The following is a 26604-nucleotide window of genomic DNA, read 5'->3' as shown; positions in this document are numbered from 1 at the left end:
ATGATCAGTCTTGTTACTAAAAGACTCATTTTAAACACAGGTGCTGTTATTTCATAGAAATATGACTTCAAAAAACACCACAGCTCTCTACTTGTTTATTACACCAAGTGAGAAGAAATACTATTCAAAAAGAGGTACTGTAAGCAAATTGGGGACCAAGGAAAATGTCTCTCTCCTGCAGCACCTGTGACATAATCCTACTGATACATCAATTAAAATGTTGCTCAGCACCCTTCCCCCTGCCTTGTATATCACTATGTAGTCCTGAGTAAGGAAGATAACAGTCATTACTAGCTGATGTAACTGCTATCTACCAAAAGGCACAATCCTCAGCAGCTTTTGTTTCTTCCGTTTATGGTTTTGCTAAATTCAAACACATTCCTTAACCCACAGTCGTCTACAAATAATGCTGATGAGAGGGGAAATAAAAGTGAAGATGTTGCAAAATGTGAGTCATTCATTGAGTCTTATGATAACAACAATTCAGATCTACACTCTGTTCCTTCTTTCCACCTTGTCTCTATGGATGGAAGAGCTTTTACTAATCATACTCCCAGACTCTGAAACTCGCTCCCCGAGAGTATTCGCTTGGCCCACTGGCTGTCGATTTTTAAAAGTAGGTTAAAAAAAGTACCTTTTTGATCTGGCTTATTCTTAATTGTTCGGCGCTTTGTGATCATTCTGTTATTATTGCATTGTGAAAGTTTGTGAAAAAACGTGCTGTACAGTTTTTGCATTTTTTCAGTTACATTTTTTTAATCCAACAACCCTATTGATTTGCAGCAGTGCAGGGCAGAGAATAACAACAACGGTGGACCAAAAAAAAAAAAATCTGTCCTGGCTAGTTAATACAAAACTTCAGAACAGACCATGCAGGCTGCTTTTCCAGATTTTAGTGGTAACAAACTGCGTATATTATGAATTTACTGCTGCAATACAAACTGACTGCAGGACGATTTCAGCGCAATTCAAGGCTCTCACATTTACTCCAAGAGCATTTTCTTTGTCATGACTGAAGCTTAATTCCCTTGCAGGAAACTGTCTTAATGTAAGCACCAGCCCCAGCCCATGGCAAGGTCTGTTGAGACAGAGACGCAGGGATTTGAACTTTACATCCTCTCCTCCCTTTCACTATACCGCGAGCCTCAGTGAGATCTTTCCTCTACAGACTCCTGGGGCTGATCCCACCTATTGCTGCAGTTTAAGACTTCAGGATCTACTTGGCCGATATTATAGGTATGAGGTGGGACGCTGCACGTACTGTAAATAGAGTGGAACTCCGTTTATCCACACGCTTGAAAGGTGCATAGATCCATGGATGTGGGAAATCCACGGATAAATGAGGTGCCATTGCGTATGACTAGAAACTAGAAACAGAAACTAGTAATGTAAACCAAATTAAAGTTTACTAGAGATGTATGCAATACAATATTACAAAATACCGACTGTTTTAAAATGAGTTTACTTTGACAATTCTACTCCTAGCAAAATCTTTTTAAAATGCGATACACCTCCAACCCCGTTTCCCTAGCTTTTTCTGTTATACCAAAAAAAAAAAAGCAAATAAAAAACATTATATGCTACAAAAAAATATATACACTACAAAGCTACAAGATCATAAGACATTTTATGATGGGAATAAGCTACTTAGACCATCAGAGCTCACAATTTTCCTGTAAACAAAGGTTGTGTGGATAGCAGATAGAAGTATCAGGTATTAGCGCTAATTTATTCATTGCATTAATATTAAATTATGGTAGCCACGTGTTGCTACTTTTCTGGTATTTCAGAAAAAAAAAAATTCTATGAATTGTTTTTAACTTTAAAACTAAATAAACAAGCATGTTGTGTAATTTAAACTGGTCTTACATTTCAACAAAATCCGTACCAACAGAAGTGTTTTTTTTGTTGGTTTTTATTCGTAACAGCTTTTTTTTTTTTTTTTTTTAATTCACTGCTGCAAGCCATTCTTTTGAACCTTGACAAAGTCCATCATAGTATTTTGTTTCAGTGACGCAAAACAAGTTTCCTTGGCTTAAGTAACGGCCTCAGGAAAACTAATTTTACAGAATCCTTCTGCTGTTCATACCAAGACATGAAGCACTGCTGTTTTGGCTCTGGCTCCACAGGTTAGACTGACGCATGGGTCTTTGTGTTTATGTGTGTGTGTGTGTACGGTCAACATTAAGTCTACATTTGCAATAACGTACCGTATTTCAGAGATAAAAAAATCATCAGGGAGCCGCGGATAATTGAAGTCGTGGATGAACAGGGTGCGGATAAATGAGGTTCTACAGTAGAAGCAACCTAACTCCTGCTCCAATCACTGAAACTACTACATCACAATGGACTCAGTGGTCCTGCCTTCTATAGTGCACAATATTCTGGAATGTTACTGTATGTGTCTGAAGATAATGCATTGTCTTTCACATTAGTGTGTCTTACTAAAACTGGTTGTTAACCTGCACATCACGGTACTGCATTGATTTTAGACAAGCCACAAAACGAAAGCAATCTGGATGACCAATTAGAATGCTAGAAAATCTAGGAATAACCCCACCAGGTATTTTCTCCAGGACAGTACCTGTTCTGCTCCTCCAGCTTTGCCAGCAGCTCCAGTTCATCGGGGTTGAGCTGGGTGGGTGAGGAGGGCGACAGCGCAGGTGTGGAGAGTGTTGTGGAGGAGGGGGAGGTAGTGTGCAAGGAGGCAGATGGGCTCGCCACCTGACTAGCCATTTGACTGACGGTATGTGACACTGTGTTCTTCACCCATGAGAGAGTAGAACTCAGCTTTCCTGTAACCTTTTCTGTCGCCACCTGAGAAGATCACATAAAAAATTATTATTGTACAAGTGAAACCTGTATTAAAGTAACAATCATCTACAGTTCAAGCACTTTCAAAGACCATTTGGCTCCATCATCAGAGTGGTCAATTTGATATAACTGTAGGTTTAAATTAGACTCTTCCGCAATGCACAAAGTTTACTGTAGTATGGGATAGATATTAAGCAAATACAAACTTGAATGCCACTAATGAGATTGCGTTCGTTCGTCTGCTGCTGTACTGGACATAAATTAATGATGCTGAGGTTACAACAGGATTACTTTATGTATTATGCCAGGCAAAAACGTTACGATGAATCACCTTCCAAACATCCTGTGCTTAAAGAAATGAAAGTGTGATTTAAAGTGTGGAGTTGTTAAAAGTCAAGTTCCTCTAAGTGAACTGAACTACAATGAGTATAAAAAAAGAAGTGTAGGCAGCCTTATACTGTACACTAGGAGTAAATCATCCATCAGCTGCAAAATAAATCCAACCAGGTCATTTTGTACTTCAATTAATCTTTTATTAAATTTGTTCTCTCCTCAAGATATATTTACAGTATACAATTTCAGCAAGTCTTTGTGCTGACAGAATCCTCTGAGCACTGGCTGAACTTACCCACTGTGCCAGCCAATATCAGGAATTAGCCTCAGGTATAAAAACAGTAACATCATTTATCTCTTCAAAAGCTGGGCCGCAGCCCAGACAAGTTTCTAGTAGGGAAGCTATATCTGGAGACAGAAGTTGCCAACCAACATTTCTCTTCAGGTCAAGGAATCAATGCAGGGTTTAATGTCTTCCTATTGTTCCACAACAGTTTGGAGCATGTAGTGCTGTACTGCACATGTATTGTATGATCAAGATTTATTTTTTCTATAAAAAATAGTGTGCGTAGTCACTGGAAATACAACAGAGAGACTGCAACTGCAGCCTTTCCAAGGGGTTGATGGTAATCTGGCAAAAAGGATTGAAGCAGGGCCAAAGACTTAACAAGATATTCAAAAAATCAATAATGCTCACAGGCTAAAGCAAATATTAAAAACAAGACATCTGGACAACAGGTTCAAGAAAATTGTCAACATACTTGCCTTCATTCAGTCAGCATTATATAATACAGTAAAATGTAAGCACAAGAAGATCATGGGTTCAAGAAGAAATCTGTAAACAAGTACTGTAGATTTTTAGACTACCTATCCAGTAGGCTATATTGTAAACTGCATGACATAAAACCTATTTTCTGACCTGTAATACACTGCACAATTGGGACGAATACTAAAGTCAACGAACCTGACTTTGTATAGTGTATTTGTGGGTTCCTAAAGTAATTGCATTTTAAAATGCAATCTGACAACAGAGCACACAAACAGGGCACACAGTAAAACCAAGCAAAATCTAAACACAGTAAAAGGTAGAACAGCATAAACCTTCGCGTTCATATGTGGTAAAAGGAAGTACATCAACTATAGTGTGTGTATGTGTATATATTATAAATAGACAGACAGACAGATATAGATAGAGATGCAATACATAGGACCGCCCTTCTTTGATTTTAAACCATGGACAGGAAATCTGGTTCTAAAACCGCATGGAAAAATGTTTTTCTTTTAGATAATTATATATATATATATATATATATATATATATATATATATATATATATATATATACATAGTCTACATGAACTTTGACAAAAAACACACACAGAAACTTTCACAATCGTCCAAATAAATAACCACAAAATGACTGAAAAAAAATGTAAAATAAGGTTGCCGATCTGCATGCAATATGTAATCTATCTGCACAGAGAAAATAACATTTTAAAGTTCACACCCATTATGTTTAGAAATACAGCAAGCAGTAAATTTACTGGTCAACCATAAAAAAAATGATGTGCTCTGGTGGTTCACTAATGCCAATATCACATAAACTACAGTAGGTGGCAAACCCATACAACAGCAGCAACTCCTGACTGTGAACAAGTCGAGACGAACTGTAGTCCATCTGTATGCTCTGTTAGGGCACGGAGCAGTTGGACGCGATTCCCTTCAGATGAGACATTAACTAATTAAACATTTGAACAAAGATGCCACGGCAAACAACCAGATGCTCCCGTTCCCTAAATGGAAATCAGAGAGAACCCCCTGCAATGCAAGCTGATAAAGTTGGCCAAGAAGATACCATAATGGAAATGCAGTTACTGCAAACAAAGCTTGTGTGTTGCAGACATCGATAAGGCATTCAGCACTCTGATCTGCTGTAATACAGGCACACTGAGACACTGCCCATGCACTACTCTAGTTTAACTGCACTGTACTTCAATGTAATACACATTAAAGAGCACAAATCCTCAGTGTAAAGAAACTAAGGCCTAGATGCAAGTTTACTGTAAATATACATGGCTTCCCATACAGTATTCTCAGTTTACCCTTGATGTAGAGGCAGTAATATCACATTATAGTACAGCAGGTGACTAAATGGTGACTTTTGGGTCATTCTATGGGAATTTACTAGGGTTTTGTATATCATGGCAACAGAACTATCTTGAGTATGATCATCAAAAAGTGCATGCTTTAGAAATGTGCCACTCGATAGAACTTTTTCCAAAAGATCCATCAAACTATTAATACCTCTTTAGTATTTCATATAGTGTATGTCTTTACTGCACTGTAGATTAGAATTACATATTTAAAAACCACAATACGATAAACACATTCAACAAGTATTGCAGGACTACACTAGTTATTGTAAATTTAACTAAATTGTCGTACATTTTGCACTGGTTCAAAAACTATCCATTCCTTACTGAAAACCAACAAAAAACAGGATTACTTACATAACAAATCTTTCATTAAAAAAATTAATAAATAAGAGTATTATTGTTTGAAGATAAACTCATTATTCCCACGGGATAAAAATCTAAATTCTGTTCTTCCATTTCCGTGAGGCTGGTTTTCAAAGCATGTTTTTAAAACTGGCAATTCATCCTTGTGCCCCTCCTGCAGCAAACATTCTTCAAGGAATCTTTTGTTGCTGTGCTTTGCCCGGGGGTCAAAGTGCTCTCTTAACTACAGATACTGTACTGCCAGACAGTCTGCACTTGGATACAACTTCTACAGCTCTACAGAAAATGTATTGAAACCTATTCAGCTGGAATCTCTAGGGGCCTCCCCCAGCTGTCCATGTGACACATGGCTGGAATTCACCTCTACAGCCATTAACACATAAAAAGGAACAACGCTGTACAACACAGTACTACTCATACAGCAAAATTCCAGTTCAAAACCAAATCAGCACCAAATTAAAATGTCAGGAAACCCCACATAAATATATAAATACTACACTGGCTCCACAGTAGAACTCTGTATGGTCTTAAAGCCAGGCTAAGGTAATTGGCAAGTATTGTTATATTTGTTAAATGTTAAAGTACTACCATTACTTTCAATTATATATAAAAAAACAGCACAAATACAAGAACGCAGCATACAATACTAAACCAAAAAACAAAAAAAGTAGTTGTACGCTCTTAAACACCCAACTTAAGAGTTGCTGTCTCCACCAGCACTTCATTTCAAAAGACCATGAATTTTCAAAGTGTAGGGAGTGTAATATTTAGGATCAAGGTTATGAAACACAATCTGCAATATTAAATGTTATATGGAACTGACAATTTACAACACAAATTCGAAAAAATATGGAGACCATTTTCCATAGAGATGAAAGCAGGCTACTGTACTGTATATCTAATCTTGAAAAACAGACAAAAAAAAGAGTACATACTGTAGCAAGTGCAGCGTGGGTAGATTTACTGTAGTGCACAGCAACAAAAATCTCTCATCTACAATGCAGAAGCTCTACAAAGCAACAAAATGCGCATAAACTTAATACAATCGCATAAACATCCCACCTGGAGCTGGCCATGCGTACACTTGCTCCATATTCAAATTAAAAGGAGAGCGAACACATTCACAACACTCATTAAATGAAGTTTGACAATTAAGTTTTAGTTTAGATTTACACTGCATACTGGCGCGAGTAGCGTATCCAATACCCAACACGACAGCACTTGTATGTATTGAAATTCTAATAACTCTTGTCCCATGAATGTCAGCTGGCATTAATCACATGACAAAAGGTCCCATGTTCTAGATCACTTAGGCCTACTGTATACAAATACTCAAGCCTTTTGATGTTTGTCATGATTATTAGTATTACAATTTTATTTAAAAACAACTTAAATCAGATAAGAAAACAAGAACGTTCAAAAAGTATATAAAACGCCAACAGTGTATCTTATATAACAGCAAACCTCTGAACAGTACAGTTTGTACTGCAGGCTGCTTTACACAGCCAGCAGAAATCAAGGGGCATGTTTGATAACCAAGATGATGACAACATTTGTCAATACTAAAGGGTTAATTTGCTGGACGGGTGACAACAATACTTTTGTTGTACTGTATACAGCTACACAGTTAGTATATTTGCATTTCCACACTGCAACACCATCACTTCCTCCAACTCTTTAAAGCAGCTCTTTGTGTCCTCACACAAACTAATGCAAATCAGCTTCAGCTTGGAAAGGCTTATACTGTTATATCCACAAGCTTTCAAAAAACTTAAACATGTGGTTAAATATGGGAAATATTACGAAGTTAGATTGTCCCAGTGGTTCAAACAGACTATGACCTTGCTTTATTACTGTACATAAAGACTCAGTGATTGGCCTTGGGCATGTCAGCTCTCCCACTTCAGTCCTCTCAGCTGCAACAGTACAGCAAGCACAGAGCAAAACACTGCAGGTCCCCAGTGATTATACTGCAAGATACTGTAATGTACTCTGTTGGGCTATCCTGGGTAAATTATTGCTTGAAAAAAAATGATTGCAACACAATACAGGGCGGCAGAAGGAAAGCCATTCTTTTCTAAAAGCTGTTCAGAGAACCCAATCTCCCCCAACCCCCACCCTCTTTTCACTTTGTATGTGTTGTGTCCGTTCCAGCTCGGAGTCACTGAGGAAAATGTTTCACTGATGTGTCATACAGTACAGCATGTAGCTTCTCAGGCTTGCTGCCAGTCCTCTCGAGACAATACAACTTGCCTTGCATTCTCAGGGTCAATTCTTTAATATCAAAATCACACACTTCTCAATTGTAACTTCAATTTATGTATATATTGTTTGAGCAGTATTTAAAAAGTGGCAGCACTAACGTAAGTTGACTGCATTACTGTAAATGCATAGCATTAACATTTAAAAATATATTTTGAACATTGGATGAAACATACAGTTTCTACTACATTTCTGACCAACTATACTGTGGTTCTGTGAGTGACAAGAGGCACATTAGAAGTACTGTAGGACAGCACCACATAAAATCTCAAAATGTCTACAGAATCTTGCCAGTTTCTTTTGACCTCCCAATTCCCTTGAACTTCCTGAACTCTCCGTCTCTCTTCATGGCCAGACGGCCCTGATCTTTCCATCTTTCCATCACACCCTGCATGGTAGCTGCAGATGGTTCTTTGCTGAAATGCAAATGCAAACAGCTGTTACTACTGAAGAGAAGACAGTTTCAGTCTGCTTCTTTTGGCTTGTGGCTGTTTTTAAAGAGTAAAACAAAATGGATTCATACTCAAGGGGCAAAAAACCCACTAATAAAATGAATACCCAAAGCAAGCAAAGTCCACAGTACCCTTTATTGCAACCATACACTCTACAGTACCTTGTAACAAGCAGGTTTTTCATAATATTCAATTGTTTACAAAATACATTTGTGTCTTCTGCAATGATTTGAATCAGTTTATTGCATTGACATAGGAAACAAGCCTGCTGGGAAAGGGACAACTTCAAAGAACACCGGTTGCTGAAGCTTCACAAATATCTGGGAGAAGGGTTGTTTTTAATAAGCGTTCACAGAAACTTAGGTATCTGGTTAAATTAAAGGATTATCTTAATCACTGTAGGCTGGAATACAAACAGCTTCCACAGGACTGCAAGCAACTTTACACTTGCCAAGGCCAAATGGATAAACGGCCTAAATTGTAACCAGGAAACACTTACCTGTAAGATGTTGCTCAATCACTGTCCCTCGCTACCGCATTGGCCACAGCACTGAAAGACGGGTGTGATGGCAGCATAACTGCAATTCATTAGCCTACAAGATTTGATCTGCCTGTCAGTGGACTAGAATTTGCATACTGCAAATGTATCCTTCTTAGGGCTTCATTCACTAAACGGTAGTGTTTTGGACATTATACTGCGTGAAAAAGGATGATCACTTTGCACGGTTCCATCTAGTGATTAACATCTTATTCATTAAACTTAATAGAAAAGCCTTCAATTACATACTGGAAAAGAGGGGGCTGGATGCAAAAACTGCGGCAGCTGTAACAACAGACAATGGCTCAAATGTAAAGGAGGCCTTTAAATGATCTCATGGATGTGCCATGGCTGTTGCTTTGGGCATAATCTCAATCTGGCTTTCAGTAAAGCCCAAATTGACCCAAGTTGAAACAGCTTTGAGGTCCTGCAGGAGTCTTGTTAAAGGGTTCAATCGCAGCTGGAAAATGAGAGTTGACTAAAAAGCAAGTTGAACTATATGTTCCTTGGCACTCACTGCTCCTTGATGTGGCCACAAGATGGGGTCAACATACTTGATAGTTTCCAGGTTCATTGAGCAGCAACAAGCAGTTTGTGCAGTACTTGCTTCTGACCGCAGTTCACGGCATTTAATGCCAACAGATAGTAACACTCAGGTTCTTGAAAATGTGTGTCAAGTCCTGAGCCCATTGCACATATTTACAGAAGCACTAGCTGCAGAATCTCATATTACCATATCTGCCTTGCAACCAGTTCTACATCACCTCCACAGTGCCCTGCTGACTGAGCAGGATGGAGACAGGGTTCTCACTAAACAAACGAAGCAAATAATTTCTGCTGATCTAAAAATCAAGATATTCTGCAGCATCAACTTCTAGATTTCTTAACTTAACCAGTTATGTAGACCCCAGATTTAAAAAAACAAAAAAACAAAAAAACATTTTTCTGTGTCAGATGGTCCAAACAGCATTGCTGTTGAAGATGCGCATAAAGAGCTTGCTTTAAATAAGGCACTTGCTATAGATGAAAAAAGTAATGCAACCACTCTACCACAGGAATCCCAAAGTACTACTGACATTCCTTGAGCTTCCTCAGCTACAGCTCTTCCAAGTCCACTGGCAAAAGAAAGTCCTCAGAAGGTTTCCGGTCTAGTTGGTATCTAAAAATGGATTACTGAAAAAAAAAAAAAAAAAAAAAAAAACACACTACCTTACCATGCCATTAGCTGCAGAGGAAACTTATCCTCTGTCTTGGTGGAAAGACCATGCCGATGCTCTGCCTCTGCTCTCTAGCTTAGTGAAAAAGCTGTTTTGCATCCCAGCCACTAGTGTGCCATCACAGCGTGTTTTCAGTTCTGGTGGAAATACTGCAACACCCTTTCGACCATGTCTTTCGCCAGAACATATAAACATGTTAGTATTTTTACACCAAAACCCTAAATGGAGTTCCATTTAAGTTTGTTCACCTCATGCCAATGAAAATATTTTAGTTTTATGTTTACATGTCAGTTGTTTTGTTTTTCTTTTTTCCTCCATATTGGACTATTGTTGGCACCAAAACTGAACAACTTAAAAGAGCAAAGAAAAAAAAAATAGAAGAAAAACAAAATAGAAGAAAAGAACTAAACAAAATGTAAGGCTTATTTTATTTTACTTTGGAAATGCTCCATTTTTTTTTTTATTTCATAGAGTTCTGCATTTCAAGTAGAGTATTGTACAAATATCTATTGTATTATAAGTACCATATTTTTTTCATTAAAGTTTAGGCTACTGATTTCATACCTATTACAGCTTAATAAAATGTAAATCTTATAAATTTGTAAGTTTTTTTTTTTGTAGTTCTTTGTAAATTATCGTGTTTGCCACAATTATCGTGATAACACACACAATAATCATATGAGAACATTTTCATATTGTGACACCCCTATATGTGTGTTGCGGATATGTCTTGTTTTGCAAACGGCACTAGTGGGCTGCCCTGTTTATGTTGGAATTTAGTTGAAACCGCCTGGTTTCCAAAGGCGGTACTGTTAATACAGCCTGAGACATTTAGTAAAGCTACTGCACTTAAGTGAATATGGTTTGTATAACAAACACCTCCCCCGTGGTCTAAGGAGGACAATTTAAATACATTTCCATGCATTAACATTATTCATTGTATTTAAATGACTCGCACGCGGTGCCTTTTTCCACGCGATTCATTTCGTGCGCCAGGTCGCCTGCCACTCCTTGGTGAATACAGCAGGTGCACAAAGCACGCAGAAAAGCAGCTTATTGCGCACAAAACATGTTACCGTTGATTAGTGCAAAATCTGGTTTTATTAGAAATTCCCACACCTAGGCTTATGTGCTACACATATTCACAATTAAAAATTGTTTTAAAACAATATACAGTATTCTGTACAAAGCATGCAGGACAAAAAACAAGTTATCTGGCATTAGAAAAGAAAAAAAAAAAAAGAAAAGCTTTCCCTGCTTCTATTCCCAAGTCAATCAGAAGAAGGGAGAGCCCTGCTCATTTTGATGTGGAGCTGTGCTGGTAATTAGTAAACCCAGTCAAACAGCACACATTGCACGCTTCAACGTCAAGTACAGTAGGGGGCCCTGGACAAAGCATATCTGCCAGGCGTCAGAGTTAGCAAGCAAGCCAAAGTAGCATTAAGACATATTGCTAAAAATAGAATGTAGTGTCAGCCAGGGCTTCGGGTATTAACTCTTACTGCACATAATTACACAGCTTAATAGATGTACTGTTCTGTACTACAGATCAGATCTTTAAGAAAACCATTAACCTGCTACAGTATACCGTATCAACCCTGATGACTCCAAAGAAACCTAAAGCTGAACTGTATACAGTTCCTGCTTACTCAAATAACAAAACTATTACAGCAATCCCTCCCCAGAGACAAATTGCACAGCTACAAATTATTATTATTCATCATCATCAACAACAACAGATCCCAGAGACTGGTTGTGCCTCCATGATACGAGTCGCGAGCACAGTTTGATCTAACTTTTTTTTTTTTTGGTTGTTTGGGCATATAACAAAAAAATCCCAAATAGCAGTGGGTTTGAGACATTTATTTCAATACTGCTTACGCTATACAACACTTTGCTGTCGAGACAGCGAATGAAGAAATCAATCTGTGGAGAAGTATTATAAATAACATTTCTGAAATTATCTGGCACAACAAAAAGAGTTATTTAAAAACCAGTTCTGACTAATTACATAAAGTTATTTATTCCAATGACATTTCTAGACTACTGTAAATTGTTTGATTCTTTAATTAACAGAGCCACCCTTAACAAATTGTATATGGTAGAGAGTATAAAAAATATTTGAGCAGGGTGACAAAGACAGGTTGGGCAGGTTACAGCAAGTCTTTTTTCTTTTTTTTTTCTGTAACAACCAGTGAAGGAAAGGGAGTATTTTCAATGCCACGTCAGATATGTGTTTGTTTGGGAGTGTCTTGTCACTGGCTCTCAAGTTGCTGTTCAGTTCACATCCTTGTGCTCTACAAATACAGTGCCACCACCTAAAACCCTTCTATTGAAACCCCCAGAGAACCTAATTTGTCAAGCCCCAGGTACAAAGAATAAGCAGGGAAGTCTAAAGCATAATGTATTATTGCATTGTTTGCTCCAGCTCAGCAGCCACTTCCTCTATTCCAAACCCACTTTCAACATCAGAAGCAGACAGTAGCTGCTAAGGAATGAAATTCAGGATGGCGTTAGAAAGATGCATTTCTGTAGACAGGCTGCAGCACACTTTTGGTTTTCTTCAGGTGTGAAGAGATTGTCTTTAACTGATGAGCCTGGGATATGTAAATTAGAAAAGACATTGTGCATCTTTGACATAAATTTCCATTCCAATTATTTTTTTAAAAATTGCATAAAATGTCATTTCTCTTTGTAGTATAGCCTACTGTGCCTGTCTTGAATCAGCAGCTAGCTCACCTCCCCCCTCTATACATTTGACAGGTACATAGATAAATTGATAGATAGACAGACATATACAGTTGATAGAAAATTTCTAATTAAAAATGATCACTTTTACAGTAAAGGGAAATCAGCACATTATGCACCCTGTCCCTGTATCCAGCACCTAAGACTGATACAGTACTGTATGCAGTTTTTAAACCCCAATTTTATTTTTCATTCGCTACTGTACCTCTATGCAATGTACTGAATTCCATTATACAATACAATTGCAAGTACAATACAAAGTCTTAAAACAAAAACGTAAACATAAACAACAGTTTCATACTATCAATTCTTTTTCACTCATTAGCCATTGGATTTACTGTATAGAATTTACATTTTTGAACAGCAATACAAAAGGGAATATATACAGTATCAACTGACATTTAACCTTCAAAGGTCATAGTTCAAAGCTAGAAATGATTAGACTGCTGGAAAATCTATTTCACAAGTGTCAGTCTATATTTCTGCCAATAAATTGCACTGGAATGTGGCACACTCCCATCACCATTGAATAAATATTAAAATTATGAATAACTGTTCCCTGTCTAACACGTACATCTAGTGGATGCTGCATCAGACAATGGTAAATGATGAACCAATAGCGTTATACATTTTGCTTACAAAGTCTCAACAAATTACAGACAACATACTGTGAACAAACTCCTCAAACTACTGCAAGTCATGTATGCAAAGAGGGGAGTACACCAATATGTGTAGGTACTGAACATCTAAATATAATGCCATACAAGAATGTGCACAGTATACGTCAATTAAATCTGTCAAACTGTTTGTATGGAATTAGCCTGATGTGTATTGTACTTTGAGGATTACATTAAACATACTGATGGCAAAATTAAAAGTCCTATTTATAGGGATATTCTCATTTCTACACAGGACCGCTGAAAGACGCGTTCTTGCATAGAATAATAGGTGTAGATTAAATAGAGTGATGCTCTAAAAATGCTTTATTGTTGGCACAGACCTTTAACAGACAAAGTTACACGTATCTCTTTCTAATAAAACAATCGTAAACCACATATTTCTTCACTTATTTGGAATCAATATAGCTGCTGATTATTAATTATTTTTAACAATTATTTATTGATTTTTCCAATTTTCTCCCAATTAGTGGAATGTCCAATTATTATTCAACCCGGTTCACTGCTGCAACCCCCGAACTAACTCGGGAGAGATGAGCACTCGCGTCTTCCAAAATGAATGCCGTCAGCTTTTTTTCACTCTGCAAGACCGCTGTGCAGCCATATCAAAACTTACAGCGTCGGAGGACCACGCAGTTTGGAATTGCGCACAGGCACTCAGCCAGCCACAGAGGTTGCTGGTGTGTGGACGGAGCCAAGGATTCTCCAGCCAACCTAACCCCTACCCCATCCGGGCAGTGTTTGGTCAATTCTGCGCAGTCCCCTAGGAACTCCCATCCACGGTCGGCAGTGGCATCGCTTGGATTAGAACCGCTGATCTCCAAGCTATAGGGCGCATCCTGCACTCTGGGCAGAGTGCCTTTACTGGATGCACCACTGAGGAGCCCCACTGCTGATTATTTTTAATGAAAATCATCAATCCTCTACAGTACATTAATCCAAATATTCTTTGCCAGGATTTAAGACAAATAAATGGCACAGCAACCTCCATTTTAACCACAGTACACTTGTCTCATAAACATGACAAATGGTGCAGACCAAAACAATGGTACCACCATAACTCATTCACTGCTAAAACTGGAATAAGCACTAGTTATCGAATTGTTCTGGGGACTGATGATCACTCAATAACAGCATATGTTGAATAATTTCAGTGTGAGAAAATACTTGTAGAACAAGAATAAAATTACAATAGCAACTTCATACAAAATCTGTGATCAAGGGCAAGAAGACAAGCCTGTAAAAAAAAAAAAAATTTAATGATAGGATTAAAATAACTGATATCACACATAATTAACAAGTATTTTCTGATATAAACTGAAATTATTCAACATAAGCTGTTATTGAATGATCATCAGTCCTCAAAACATATTACAAAAAAAGACTTAAACAAAAAAACCCTGCCTTCAGAATAATATAAAGTGAATTATGAATAAATAAGCTTGAGAGAGAAACACAAAGACATTCAAAGCTGCCAGCTGACTGAAATAAGAAGTGATTGTTTCTGCTTCAAGTTTTCACAAAGAAAAAAAAAACACCAATTGGTTTTACGAATATCTGAGTTTCTCAAACAAAACGTTAACATTTTAGGGCTAAGTGTTTACTCTAATTTATATAGAAGCAAATTTAATTTCACTTTTAAGATAAAATGCTAATTATAGCACTTATATTACACAAACATTTCATATGACAGGCAAACTACATGTTTGTGACATTGTTACAGTAATCCATCGCTCCCCTTACAAGATTCCTATTCAGGACAAGGTGATGCTGCATGAGCTACAACTCCAACCTTAATCTTCAATCTGACTTGAAGCAAGGCTGAACCTATTCAATTTGCACAGATGGAACATCCGTGACCTATAGATGCTTTACCACCTGCCCCACACGATGACCTTGCTGCTCTTCAATTTAATTACAATGGGGATTGGGATATAAATCTGACACCCTTCTGAGCAAAGAGCACCTTCTTTCAAATGACAATAAAAGGATTCATATTGGATCTATTATAGCTAAGCTTCTTCAGCAGTCACAGTTTTAAAACAAAGACTTGAAAGATTTCCAGCCATTTAGATTTTTGCGTATAGGGAAGAAATACAATGAAATGATAACACGATTGCTTTAGAGGTTTATAGAACATGTATCCAACCAATTACAATACTGAGTCATACTCATTTCCTGTTTGCTGTCAGATTGCAAGTTAACCATTTGGTTCACTGGCATTTAATTTGTTACAGTCTCAAAGGGCCTTACAGTAGTATACTGTGGGATCTGACCTCAAATTAAGAGTGATGATAAAAAAAATTTGTTTCTGAAGATATGAAATGTGTTTATATAAATCAGGGTTTTGCATAATCGAGTGCAAATAGTACTCCAAAGCATTCAAGAGGTTTGGTAAAATGTCCTGTTGTTGAATGCTAGATAGGTTTAGTGTTGTATCCACTAGGTCAATTATTCTGGGTTTTTCTAAAACATTCAACAAAACCCAAATAGGGAAATGTGGATGACCAAGTTTCTATTAAAGAACAGAAATGTCCCACAAAGAATTATACATTTACCTAAAGGTTTTTTGGTTTTATTTTTCAAAAAAAGTGAGAAGGGAATTCCTCCCATTAAGGTTGTGTGTCACTGAAAATTTGGTCAGTTTTGCTACAGTACTTGACAGAATGAAGTACAACTCTGGCAGTGTTCACAGAAAGCAGAAGTTTCCAAAAGCTGGTAATTCCAGGGAAAAAAAAAAAAAAAAAAAGTACTTCAAAGATGATTTAAAGTGAAAATGTACTTAAGGTTGGAAACAAAAATAGTGTGCGCCAAACACTGAACACTGTTTTGATAAGAACAGGCTCTGTAGTTAAAAATACATCAGACATTTAAAAACACAACGCCACGCTGTCTTCTGTGATGAGGACAGAATTTGTTACTGCATAGCTTAATGTGGCTAATGAACAGAAAAACACCCTAAAATAGAATATGAGTGACCCTGCATGTAAAAATTACTTTCGAACTAAAACGCTCTTCAAATATATATTAATACCGCAATTTGAATCTCAGCTGCAAAACCAGCTAGTAGTAACCAATGCGCACTGTGCTGTACTGGCACGTTATAATATAACCTAACGATACATACGCATTACTGAAATAGTATAATAATAATAATAATAATAATAATAATAATTTCGTTAAACCAGCGGTCCCCACAAGTGACTTACATCGTACAATAACAAGTACCACGATTCCGAAATCTATACACACAGACTCAAGCACTCTGTAGCCGGTACTGATGTACTACGACTATGTGCAAGTTGCAGTGTATATTGGCCTGATCCAAGAGACACCCTACGCTGTCGTACATTGCTGTGTTTTTTTTTGTTTGTTTAGTTTTTTATATTATATATATACACAGCGATGCAGTTGGCTTGCTATATTACAACAGGCATAATAAAGAGTATTAAAAATGAGAAAAACATGTCAAGTGCACATTTTATTCAGGCCTACCACCAAACGAGCCACCCGCCCCAATTTTGGACGCAAACAATATAGTTTCAATCCTGCAGCTTCCCGTATTTAAAAAAAGAGGTCAAACAATTCCATGTGTAATCAATTGCGCTCTGTTAAAAGAAAAATCAGGCAACTGCATTCCCGCGGACTCTCCGCCAGATAAGGGAAACACCGCGGTAATGTAGTGTTGCTGCTGTTTCCAGGCTGTAAACGCAGTCAGAACAGAGGCAATACAAACTCTTCTTACCTTGGAAGCGTATACGAACACCGGTTTTAAACATTAACTTTTCATTCAGCACGGTTCAGAGTCCCGTTTGTACAGAGGAAACGGGTTATAAATTTCAATAGCCCTAGCGTTTTTTTGTTTTTTGTTTTTTGTGTGTTCACTCTCCTTATCTTTCCACGTCCGCCGAAACTAAACACTGAAACTCACTCACACCAACCAGCAGCCAGCCAACAGTTCAACAAGAACCAGCAGGCAGTCAGTGCTCGACGTCAGGCAACCCACTCCCCGGGCATGCGCCAAAATAAAGGGGACTCTGGCTGGTGCGGTGGCGTGTTGGGGAACGCAGTTAATCACATATGGGAATATCCACCCGTCTACATACCAAATGTTATAGCGTATTACAAGAATTCACTCACCTAAGCTTATGTTTTGTCATCTCCGTGAACACAAAGGCAAAGAGTAGTGTAACACGGCGGAAATAGATCAGTTGCCCGGCCTTTCAACAAGATAATAACTTACTTTTCCAGTTTGTTCGCATGAAAGCATACCTGTACCAGGCAGGGTTCCGTTTATGATTTAACCCTTTGCAGGGCGACACTATATATATATATATATATATATATATATATATATATATATATATATATATATATATATATATATATATATACCCTGTATACTACTCTCTGAGTGCGTGCGTACCAAATGCATGATGCCCTCATACGGGGATGCAGTTTTTTTCACATATAAAGCAATTTATTTATTTATTTATTTTATTATGGTCAATGGAAAATAAATATATTATGTGTCCAAAACTACCGGTACTTGTTTTTCAACTGTTTTCGATATTTCATACATGTAAGAGTTAAGTTACTCAGACTTTGCCTAGACACACCTTTGTCTAGCAGGGCACAAAGGCAGAGATGAGGGCAAACTTGCAAGTTACTACTGTATTCTAAAATATTACATTCCAAACGACCAAGAAAAAAAACAGATCTGTTCACTGCTGTTATTCTGGTTAGATGCTGTTTTATTTAGAAGCTTTGGTTCAGTGTATTGTCAATGAAACACACGGCTGTCATCGGTGTCTGATTTAGGGTAGATGTGCTTGTGCACTAACCTTGGCAGTTGCTTGTTTGAGCCCCACTTGATCTTGTAACCTATCAATCTTATGGTACAACCTTTTATGCATTGGGGCTTTTATTTCCATCACTTCGTAGGGTAACCCGCTTGCAACAACAACTGCTGCCCCTTACGTCAAATGGATGGAATATGTTTCGGTTTCTGATGCATCACAAACATACCGCGCCACCTTTCCACCTCTGGATCCAGTGGTGATGTCGCTGACACTGGTTTAGACGCTCCCACCGCATGTGGAGGTAAAGTCGTCACCTCACAGCGCAGTCCTTCAATTCTCCCGAGCTATTGCGGAGATACAATCTGGGGTTTAAAGTTCAAAGAAAATAAGTGTTTGGATGTTGTGGAGCTGAATACCACGAACAGATAGATTGCTGGCTTTGACAGATATGCATATATCTATATATATATATATATATATATATATATATATATATATATATATATATATATATATATATATATATATATATATATACATATATATATATTAAATTTAGTCGTCGTCAATTTTTTACCCCGGTTTTCTCCAGTTTGGTATGCCTGTTATTATTTTCTGTATCGTCGGCTCACCGACCCACTCCCTGACTCGGGAAACGGCGGCTGGAGCACTAGTCCTCCGAAACGTGCGCCTGCCAATCCGTTATTTATCGCACTGCGGATCCACAGCGATGTCACCAGACCTATAGTGCCGGAGGACACGGATCTGGTGGCTCCACTGCAGAACCACAGGCGCCCTATCTGCCACAGGGGTCGCTGATGCGCGGTGAGCCATGGATTCCCCTGCCGACCTCAAACCTCCCTACCCGGGCAGCGCTCGGCCAAGTGTTCGCCGCCCCCTAGGAATTCTCGGTCACGGTAGGCTGTGACATAGCCTGGATTCGAACTTGTCATCTCCAGGCTATAGGGCACATTCTGCACCCCGCGCGGAACGCCTTTACACTTTTCTTTCTATGCTTTACCATGGTTAACCCAAGTTTGTACCTTGCTTTACCTACATTGTCAGCGATTTGTGGGCCTGTGCTTCACCAGGCTTTATGGCACTTGACAATGCTTTTCCATGTATACCACAGTACACAAGTGTACTTAACTCAACACAGCATCATACAGATATGGGTAATTAACCTGTGTGTGTGAGTTCGTATTTAAATACGACTGCTTGCTGTATTTGTGCAGTGTGTATGTGGGAAAAGACTGCAATTACTACTTACGCCCCTTGGTGTACCTTAACTTAAAAGAGCATCTTATTTATTATCCTCCGGAGACCCAGGGAATCACAGGAGACCACAACATACAGTAACAGTTGAGCTGAGCACAATTTACATAACCACAGATCACATAACTTGAAAGTGAGATCAACTGTGATATTCTCTTTATTTATCTATCTATCTATTTATTTATTTATTTCTTTATTGTTTACCATTTTATTCAGCATTCCAGAAACATTCAGTGAATAAAAGGAATAAAGTGTGCCTCTGGCACCTAAGCCAGCCTCCACATTAGCCTGAAGTGACTTGAGTATTTCTGACTGTGTCAGATTTTATCAGGGGTCCGAGAGCCTTGGTATCACATTGTCAATCTGCATTACTCCACAGATCACCTTTACAGCACGTACATGCAATTCAATGTGCTTTACGGGCTGCTGTTTCTTAATTAAATGTAAGTTTGTTTTTGTATACTTCTTTGTATCCTAAAACTGAGTGAGTAAAATCATTACATGTACTAACAGAGTAGTAAACACAATAGCATTTTTATTATTATTGTTTAGCAGTGTTGAATGTCTAGTAAACAGAAACCTAAGACCCACATTGCTTTTGAATTGCATGCAATGTCCACTGTGGGCGGAGAGCTTAGGTATTCAGGATATACACATGGGTAAAGAACTGTATATTGAACTGTAGAGATTGAACTGCGGCACAACACCGGCACTGATAGATTAGGCACTACCATTGAAATATATCCATTCAAAAATAAAGTGTGCAATGGAAACTTAAAATAACAAAATATAGTCAACAGAATATGCCAGTACTACAGTGGCTTCGCTACTTCTGATAAGAAGTATGAAATTGATTTTGAAAACTTGGCTAGCATAGTAATTTGTTTTTCAAGATTTTTGTAAATTTAGTAAATCCTAATTAGAATTCTTAAAGGTCTAAACAATTGTCAGTCGCTGCGTGTTTTATTGGACCATGTTAAGTTAATCCTATCTATGTATATTTTATAATGCATAAAGTTTTTTTTTCAAAGTTTAGAAAACTCCATAGAGTAAATAAAATTAAAAAAAATGTGGCCGATGGGGATATTATGAGTCAAGCGGTAGCTGTCAAATTATTTATTTCTTGCTAGTTTTATACTATTACAATATTTATATTTATTTTCTTTCAAAACAGGGCAATTTTGTATAGTCTATAGACCGGTATATCCATGCCTTACTTATATTATTTCTGTTTTTATTACGGTTTGTGATTTGTTTGTTTGTTTGTGTTGTTTGTTGTTTTTCATCTACATTTACGTCTGCAAGGTCAGTGCTTATGCAGTTAAGGCTGACACTGTAACTACGCTGTCACAAAATCACACATGGCACTGCACAACAGTCCATGTGTTAAACATTGAAAAATACAGTATGTGCAATTATCACCAAACCGAGGATTGCAAAAATAGGATGACGCAAATAAGTAGTATTAAAGTGTTCTATAATCCTCCAAGGCAACAGATGGTACTATAGCGAATTTCTCCGACCAATCTAGTCTGTTACGCTGCTGTTTGTGCTCCATGACACTATTTACCGAACATGCGCAGACCGCTCGGTCTTTTCTCAGTCCAGCGGAGTCTTATATCCGTCCTGTGACTCCGCTCTCCCATCTAAAAGTGGGCGAAAAGTCAGCAAAATGGTTAGTAAATGGGCAAAATACACACAAAAATAATTAGATAAGACTTCTAACAACTAAATGGTGTTGAGTTCTGGTTAAATTTTCTTTTTGAATGTATTGGATGATGTGAGATTGCAACAGTGTCAGCTTCACCGGGGTCCCTTCCAACGTGGCCTAATGGCTGCTGAGCTTCTCTGCATGAGTGAAAAAATGTAAATACGAATCATGGCGGGGTGTTTTGAACTTTGTGTGTCGCTGATATTAAATGTATTCCAGAATACGTTCTTGAACATGTTTTACAGAACTTTTTGTAAGGGGGGTGGTGGGGCTGAATCGCCATATTACGCTTTTGAATTACATGTTGATTTGTGTTCTCTTAGGCCTTGCTAATGTAGACATTAAATGATCTGGCTGGCGAGTGACATTCAATAGATACAAAATGCCGACTCGTCCAAACTGCCGGTTATACTCTATTTACGTCATGCATTTTTTGTGCTACAATCTGAATTAGTTTTCATGATACGGAAGTGTATAGGCCTTTTCTTTAGCGGTCATGGAGTGGTACTAAGTAAGCATCGTGGATATTGGTGACTGAAAAAAAGACCTTGCCACGTTACACGTTGTTTGCGTTTTTCTATTGGCAGACCTGTCGCGCAGACTGTAATGTATTTGTTGGTGTTCACAGGGCTTTGTCAAAGTTGTGAAGAACAAGGCTTACTTTAAGAGGTACCAGGTGAAATTCAGGAGAAGGCGAGGTAAATACAACCGCTCTCTTAACCTTTGCTTTGATTTTCATTTCTGCGTGCAAGACTGCGCTGTGTTCTACTGTTACAGCTGTTGACACATGTGCTTCATTCCAGAGGGTAAAACCGACTACTTTGCCCGCAAGCGCCTGGTGATTCAGGACAAGAACAAGTACAATACTCCTAAATACAGGATGATTGTACGATTCACCAACCGGGACATCATCTGCCAGGTGGGCATTGCATTTCACTTCTGTCGGAGTGCTTGTAGTTTCTCCCGTATTTGCTTGTTTCAGTGTATTCGATGTGCATTTTTTCTGCTGCAGATCGCCTATGCCAAAATCGAAGGGGATGTGATTGTCTGTGCTGCCTATTCCCATGAACTACCCAAGTATGGAGTCAGTGTGGGATTGACAAACTATGCTGCAGCCTATTGCACTGGTCTGCTGTTGGCCCGCAGGGTAAGAACTGTTCTTTTCATACTTCAGAGTGATACTGCAGTAACAGATAGCCATAGAATGTTATATCCTTGATGGCACACCAACGTTGTTCAGGGATACTTCTAAAGTAAATGTGCAATGGATTTTATTTGGCCCTGTGTTGCAGTAGTTGTATACAACTTTGTGCTTCAACTACATAGTATACTGTATTTCAGATGTCTACATACCCATTTGTTTATATTGAGCAAGCATTATCTTGCACAAAGTGTCTATGTACAACGAAGTTGTGGTTCAGACTAACAGTTTAAATAGGATATCCCATACCTGCTCTGACATGAACATGCATGCTTTCTATATATAAAATACTCTCAACCAAGGAAATGCACTTGGGGAAAGCCATGCCTTTTTAGTACCAGTGAAGTGTTAGAGCATGGATTTTTCAAGCCTGTCTTAATGTAGCTAAATGTTGGATTTCTCATGATCAGTATGTTGAGGGTGAAAGTAGACGCCTACAGGTACGGTGGTAGTCCAAAACAGAAGAAAATGTCACTATAATCGACTGGTTAAGGCAGTCTAGTTTGCATTTGCTTTTGTGCTAAAATTCTAATCCTCATTGCTTGCAGTTGCTGAATAAATTTGGATTGGACAGCGTGTATGAAGGCCAGCTTGAGGTAACTGGTGACGAATACAATGTGGAGAGCATCGATGGCAAGCCTGGTGCCTTCACTTGTTACTTGGATGCCGGTCTTGCAAGAACCACTACTGGCAATAAAGTGTTCGGTGCTCTGAAAGGAGCTGTTGATGGTGGACTGTCCATCCCTCACAGGTAGGTTTGAGTGGGGTTGTTGCATATAAAGTTAGGCTTGCATTTGCTATAGGTTTTTGAAAACTGTTACAGAAAATAAAGGTAATTTGTTGGGGGTTGACTGCACCTCAAGTTCATTTGTCAAATGGAATTTCTCTCCGATGTCAACAAGATGGTCTTACAATCCACAGCATTATATTAACTTTGACATACGTACTTTATATAACACACTTGTATCATAATAAATAGAAGAAAAAAATATATAAAATCAGCCATGTAAAAATCTTATCCAGCACCCCCCCACCACTTGCGGAACGAAATCCTGGTGATCATTCGCCAGCCCCCCACTCCGAAAACGTGGTCTGCAGTGGAATAGCCTGGACTCGAATCTGCAATCTCCAGGCCATAGGCCGCATCCTGTACTCCACGCAGAGTGCCTTTTAACAAGAATATAAATAGGTCCTTACATTTTCCATAGTATGGGTACTCTTGATTAATACACACAGCTGAAATACCTCCTAAAGAAAATAAATGTGATCTTTTGACTGCCACTGTAAACAATTATTTCCTAGTGTGCTGCAGTAAAACTTGCAATCATTTTGTTAATTTTATTTTAAGCATTTCACAATTGAGTAACATTAATTACATTCTTAAAATAGCGGTGCACAATGGCAAACATTGGGCTTCTGGAGAGTTCACAGCTTGTTTTTACATAGTATAAAACCGTTCAATAAACACTGTAGAAGTGCAAATGTAATGGTTACGGTCAGTTTTCATCCCTCCTTGGGGATGCATTTTGAACAGTAGATGTGGCTGACTTGCATTGAAACCTGTTCTACTTTCCACAAGAGATTTTTGTCTGCTTGGTTGATCAGACTTGTCCTGAATCCCTTTGGACTAAGCAAACATTGTTTATGTAGAATGCAACTGCTGTCTTGTCTAAATGTCACATTAGTAGGTTGCTAGTTCCAAATTGCCTCTGTTAATTCTGCAGCACCAAGCGTTTCCCTGGTTATGACTCTGAGAGCAAGGAGTTCAACGCAGAGGTCCACCGCAAGCACATCATGGGCCAGAACATCTCGGAGTACATGAGCTATCTGATGGAGGAAGATGAGGAAGCCTACAAGAGGCAGTTCTCCAGGTTTATCAAAAACGGTGTTACTCCTGACAAGGTAAGAGGTTTTTGTATACATATCTATCAGTCTATCATCTATCTATCAACTTGGTCTGCTCTAAATTGAAAATTTAAATGATCCACATTTTCCATGCAAACCCCAGGACTGACTTGAAACAAACTAAATCAAAACAAGCTCATTAAACTTTCTTGGTTTAATGGAACTTGCAGAAATTGAAGTAGTGAGTGTTTGTATCCATGCTGTACACAAAGGAGTGGGTTGTTAATCTGTCTGCTACAACTAGATGGTAATGGCTGTCTCTTGAGGCTGCGAGAGGTGTTCTTTTTGTTCAAAGAAGTCACTGTTGATTTGTTCTTGGGGATTGTTTCCTAATTTGCCTGCATCTGGTTGCATGTTAAATGCTTCTGTAAAGCGATAGTCTCTGGATTTGGGTAAAATGGTCATGAAGCATGGACAATTGGTCTAAATTTGTGTCAATACTTCTGTCTGAAAACTGACACTAGCCTTAGCCAATTGTTTTCTGTTTCTCACTACTACCATTTTATTGTAGTTTTTCTTACTACAGTACATTCATTCTTTGTTTGGCTACAACATCCAGTGTCGTTTTGATAGAATTGTGGTAGCCTGCTGCATTTTGCAGGAAAGTTTAAAGCGTTACATTCATTCCTAATGGCTAGTGTATATGACTTTTGGATCTGGGATGTTCTACTATTGCCTGTAAACTCTGCCACTCATTACTAGTGGCCATGTGGGGAAAATGGGTCACATTGCAAAGGTCCTGCTATGGGATCTGAAAACTAATATGCAGTGTATTGACAAATAATGCTACTTCTCTCTGCAACACTGTAGATAATTTGTCCAGCCTGAATCTCACTTGACCTTTTGAGAAGGACCTACAAATAGAACAGAATAAACATGCCTTCCTCCCTGGTGGTTTGAGATGTTCCAGGATGATGTAATGAAAGTGAAAAAAATAGTAACATTTCAATGCAAATATTATTTAGAATGTGTCCTTGAAAGCATGCAGCAATTGCAGTCCAGCAGGGCATGTAGTTTGTATTTGCATGCATGCATACACACACACTCACTCTTAAGTGAACTGTTCCAGTAGTAATCGTTGTTGCCTTGGTTTTTGTAGGTTAATGAAATGTATACCAAGGCTCATACTGCTATCCGGGAGAATCCTGTGCATGAAAAGAAACCCGTGAAAGAAGTCAAGAAGAAGAGGTATGTTTCATACTGTAGAAGTTGTTTCAATGATGTTGAGAAGGCGTTGTTCTCTGAAGGCATTATTCCTATTTTAATAACAATTTTTGTAAATCTTAAAAGCTTTAAATATTATCAATGTAACCTCTAGCATCCATTCTATACAGGTTAGAACTGCAATTTTTCCTGTTTACTGGGCTATTAAGTGCGTGTGGGGGGTCTAGATTATTAACTTAGCCACTTCCCAGTTGCTTAATTATGTACAGGCATTACTGTCTGGTAGTTGGCCTTAACAAACCAATGGTGTTGGATAGTGCTTTGGGGAAAAAAAAGTAAACTTTTTATAGAAGTAACATTTGACTTAATGTTTTGTAATATTTAATCCTTCAGTCTAATAACCAGTGACTGGAAACTAAATGAAGACATGCACTGTAGTCTGGAATAGTGGTCTGTCAAATGAGTTATTGTGGCATCATCTATTGTCTTTTCAGCATGGCTTACCCTACCTTATTAAGAACAAAAGAATTGGAGCCATGATTGTGTATTGTGGATGTAAAATGTCTTGACACCAGTGGTCTCTCAAAGAATACATTTCAGTGTAGAGATTATGCTTTTGGTAAAATATGCTCTGTAAATGTGCTATAGAAAGCACCTGTTCTGATAAAGTGTCTTTTAATGCAGGTGGAACCGCGCCAAGTTGTCTCTGGCTCAGAGAAAGGACCGCGTTGCTCAGAAGAAGAGCAGCTTCCTCAGAGCACAGGAACAAGCTGACGACAGCTAAAGTGTTGCTTCCAATTTTCAACTCGAAATACGCTTGTTCTAATAAATATATGAAAGACATTTTGGCTTTGTGTGTGAGTAATTACCTCTTTTTGCTTTTAATTTCTATATTTCATTTTCTCACAATCTGGAGGAGAGAGAGGATTGTTTTGTAGTAATGTCTCTGAACAGCACAGTGCTAACCTGAACTACACGATTTAGGA

At 38.2% G+C, this 26604-nt stretch overlaps 2 protein-coding genes across 8 annotated transcripts in view; one reads left to right on the top strand and one right to left on the bottom strand.

Moving 5' to 3' along the window:
* LOC121330587 (ecotropic viral integration site 5 protein homolog) overlaps positions 1-17785 on the bottom strand; it is a 54068-nt gene extending 36283 nt beyond the window's left edge. For 2 of the 7 annotated variants that reach the window (XM_041277206.1, XM_041277209.1), the window contains exons 1-2: positions 17306-17552; positions 2585-2817 (exon numbers count right to left, since the gene is read on the bottom strand). In XM_041277206.1, the coding sequence (XP_041133140.1) occupies positions 2585-2736 (152 nt within the window). In that variant the 5' untranslated portion in view covers positions 2737-2817; positions 17306-17552. Of the gene's footprint in view, positions 1-2584; positions 2818-5657; positions 5680-17305; positions 17556-17700 lie in introns of those variants that run through there. The other 5 variants (XM_041277211.1, XM_041277212.1, XM_041277207.1 and 2 more) reach the window with 4 other exon arrangements.
* A 2940-nt stretch (positions 17786-20725) lies between these two features.
* LOC121330729 (60S ribosomal protein L5) lies at positions 20726-26461 on the top strand. The gene is made up of 9 exons (XM_041277450.1): positions 20726-20737; positions 21169-21312; positions 21977-22046; positions 22152-22267; positions 22361-22495; positions 23098-23300; positions 24274-24451; positions 25554-25642; positions 26303-26461. The coding sequence occupies exons 1-9, from the start codon at positions 20726-20728 to the stop codon at positions 26400-26402; spliced, it is 1047 nt and encodes a 348-aa protein (XP_041133384.1). The 3' UTR covers positions 26403-26461.
* Positions 26462-26604: the final 143 nt, after the last annotated feature.

This window comes from Polyodon spathula, chromosome 18 (assembly GCF_017654505.1).
Source record: "Polyodon spathula isolate WHYD16114869_AA chromosome 18, ASM1765450v1, whole genome shotgun sequence".
In the NCBI taxonomy this organism is placed as follows: Eukaryota; Metazoa; Chordata; class Actinopteri; order Acipenseriformes; family Polyodontidae; genus Polyodon; species Polyodon spathula.
Note: the sequence above shows the minus strand (reverse complement) of the source record. Positions and strands in the feature narration are given on the sequence as shown.

What these genes read in the sequence shown, in the direction of transcription:
- LOC121330729 (XM_041277450.1), top strand. An exon ending in GGCGAAAAGTCAGCAAAATG is followed by an intron (nt 21,313 to 21,976) that starts GTTAGTAAATGG and finishes TGGTGTTCACAG; the next exon opens with GGCTTTGTCAAAGTTGTGAA. An exon ending in GGACTGTCCATCCCTCACAG is followed by an intron (nt 23,301 to 24,273) that starts GTAGGTTTGAGT and finishes TTAATTCTGCAG; the next exon opens with CACCAAGCGTTTCCCTGGTT.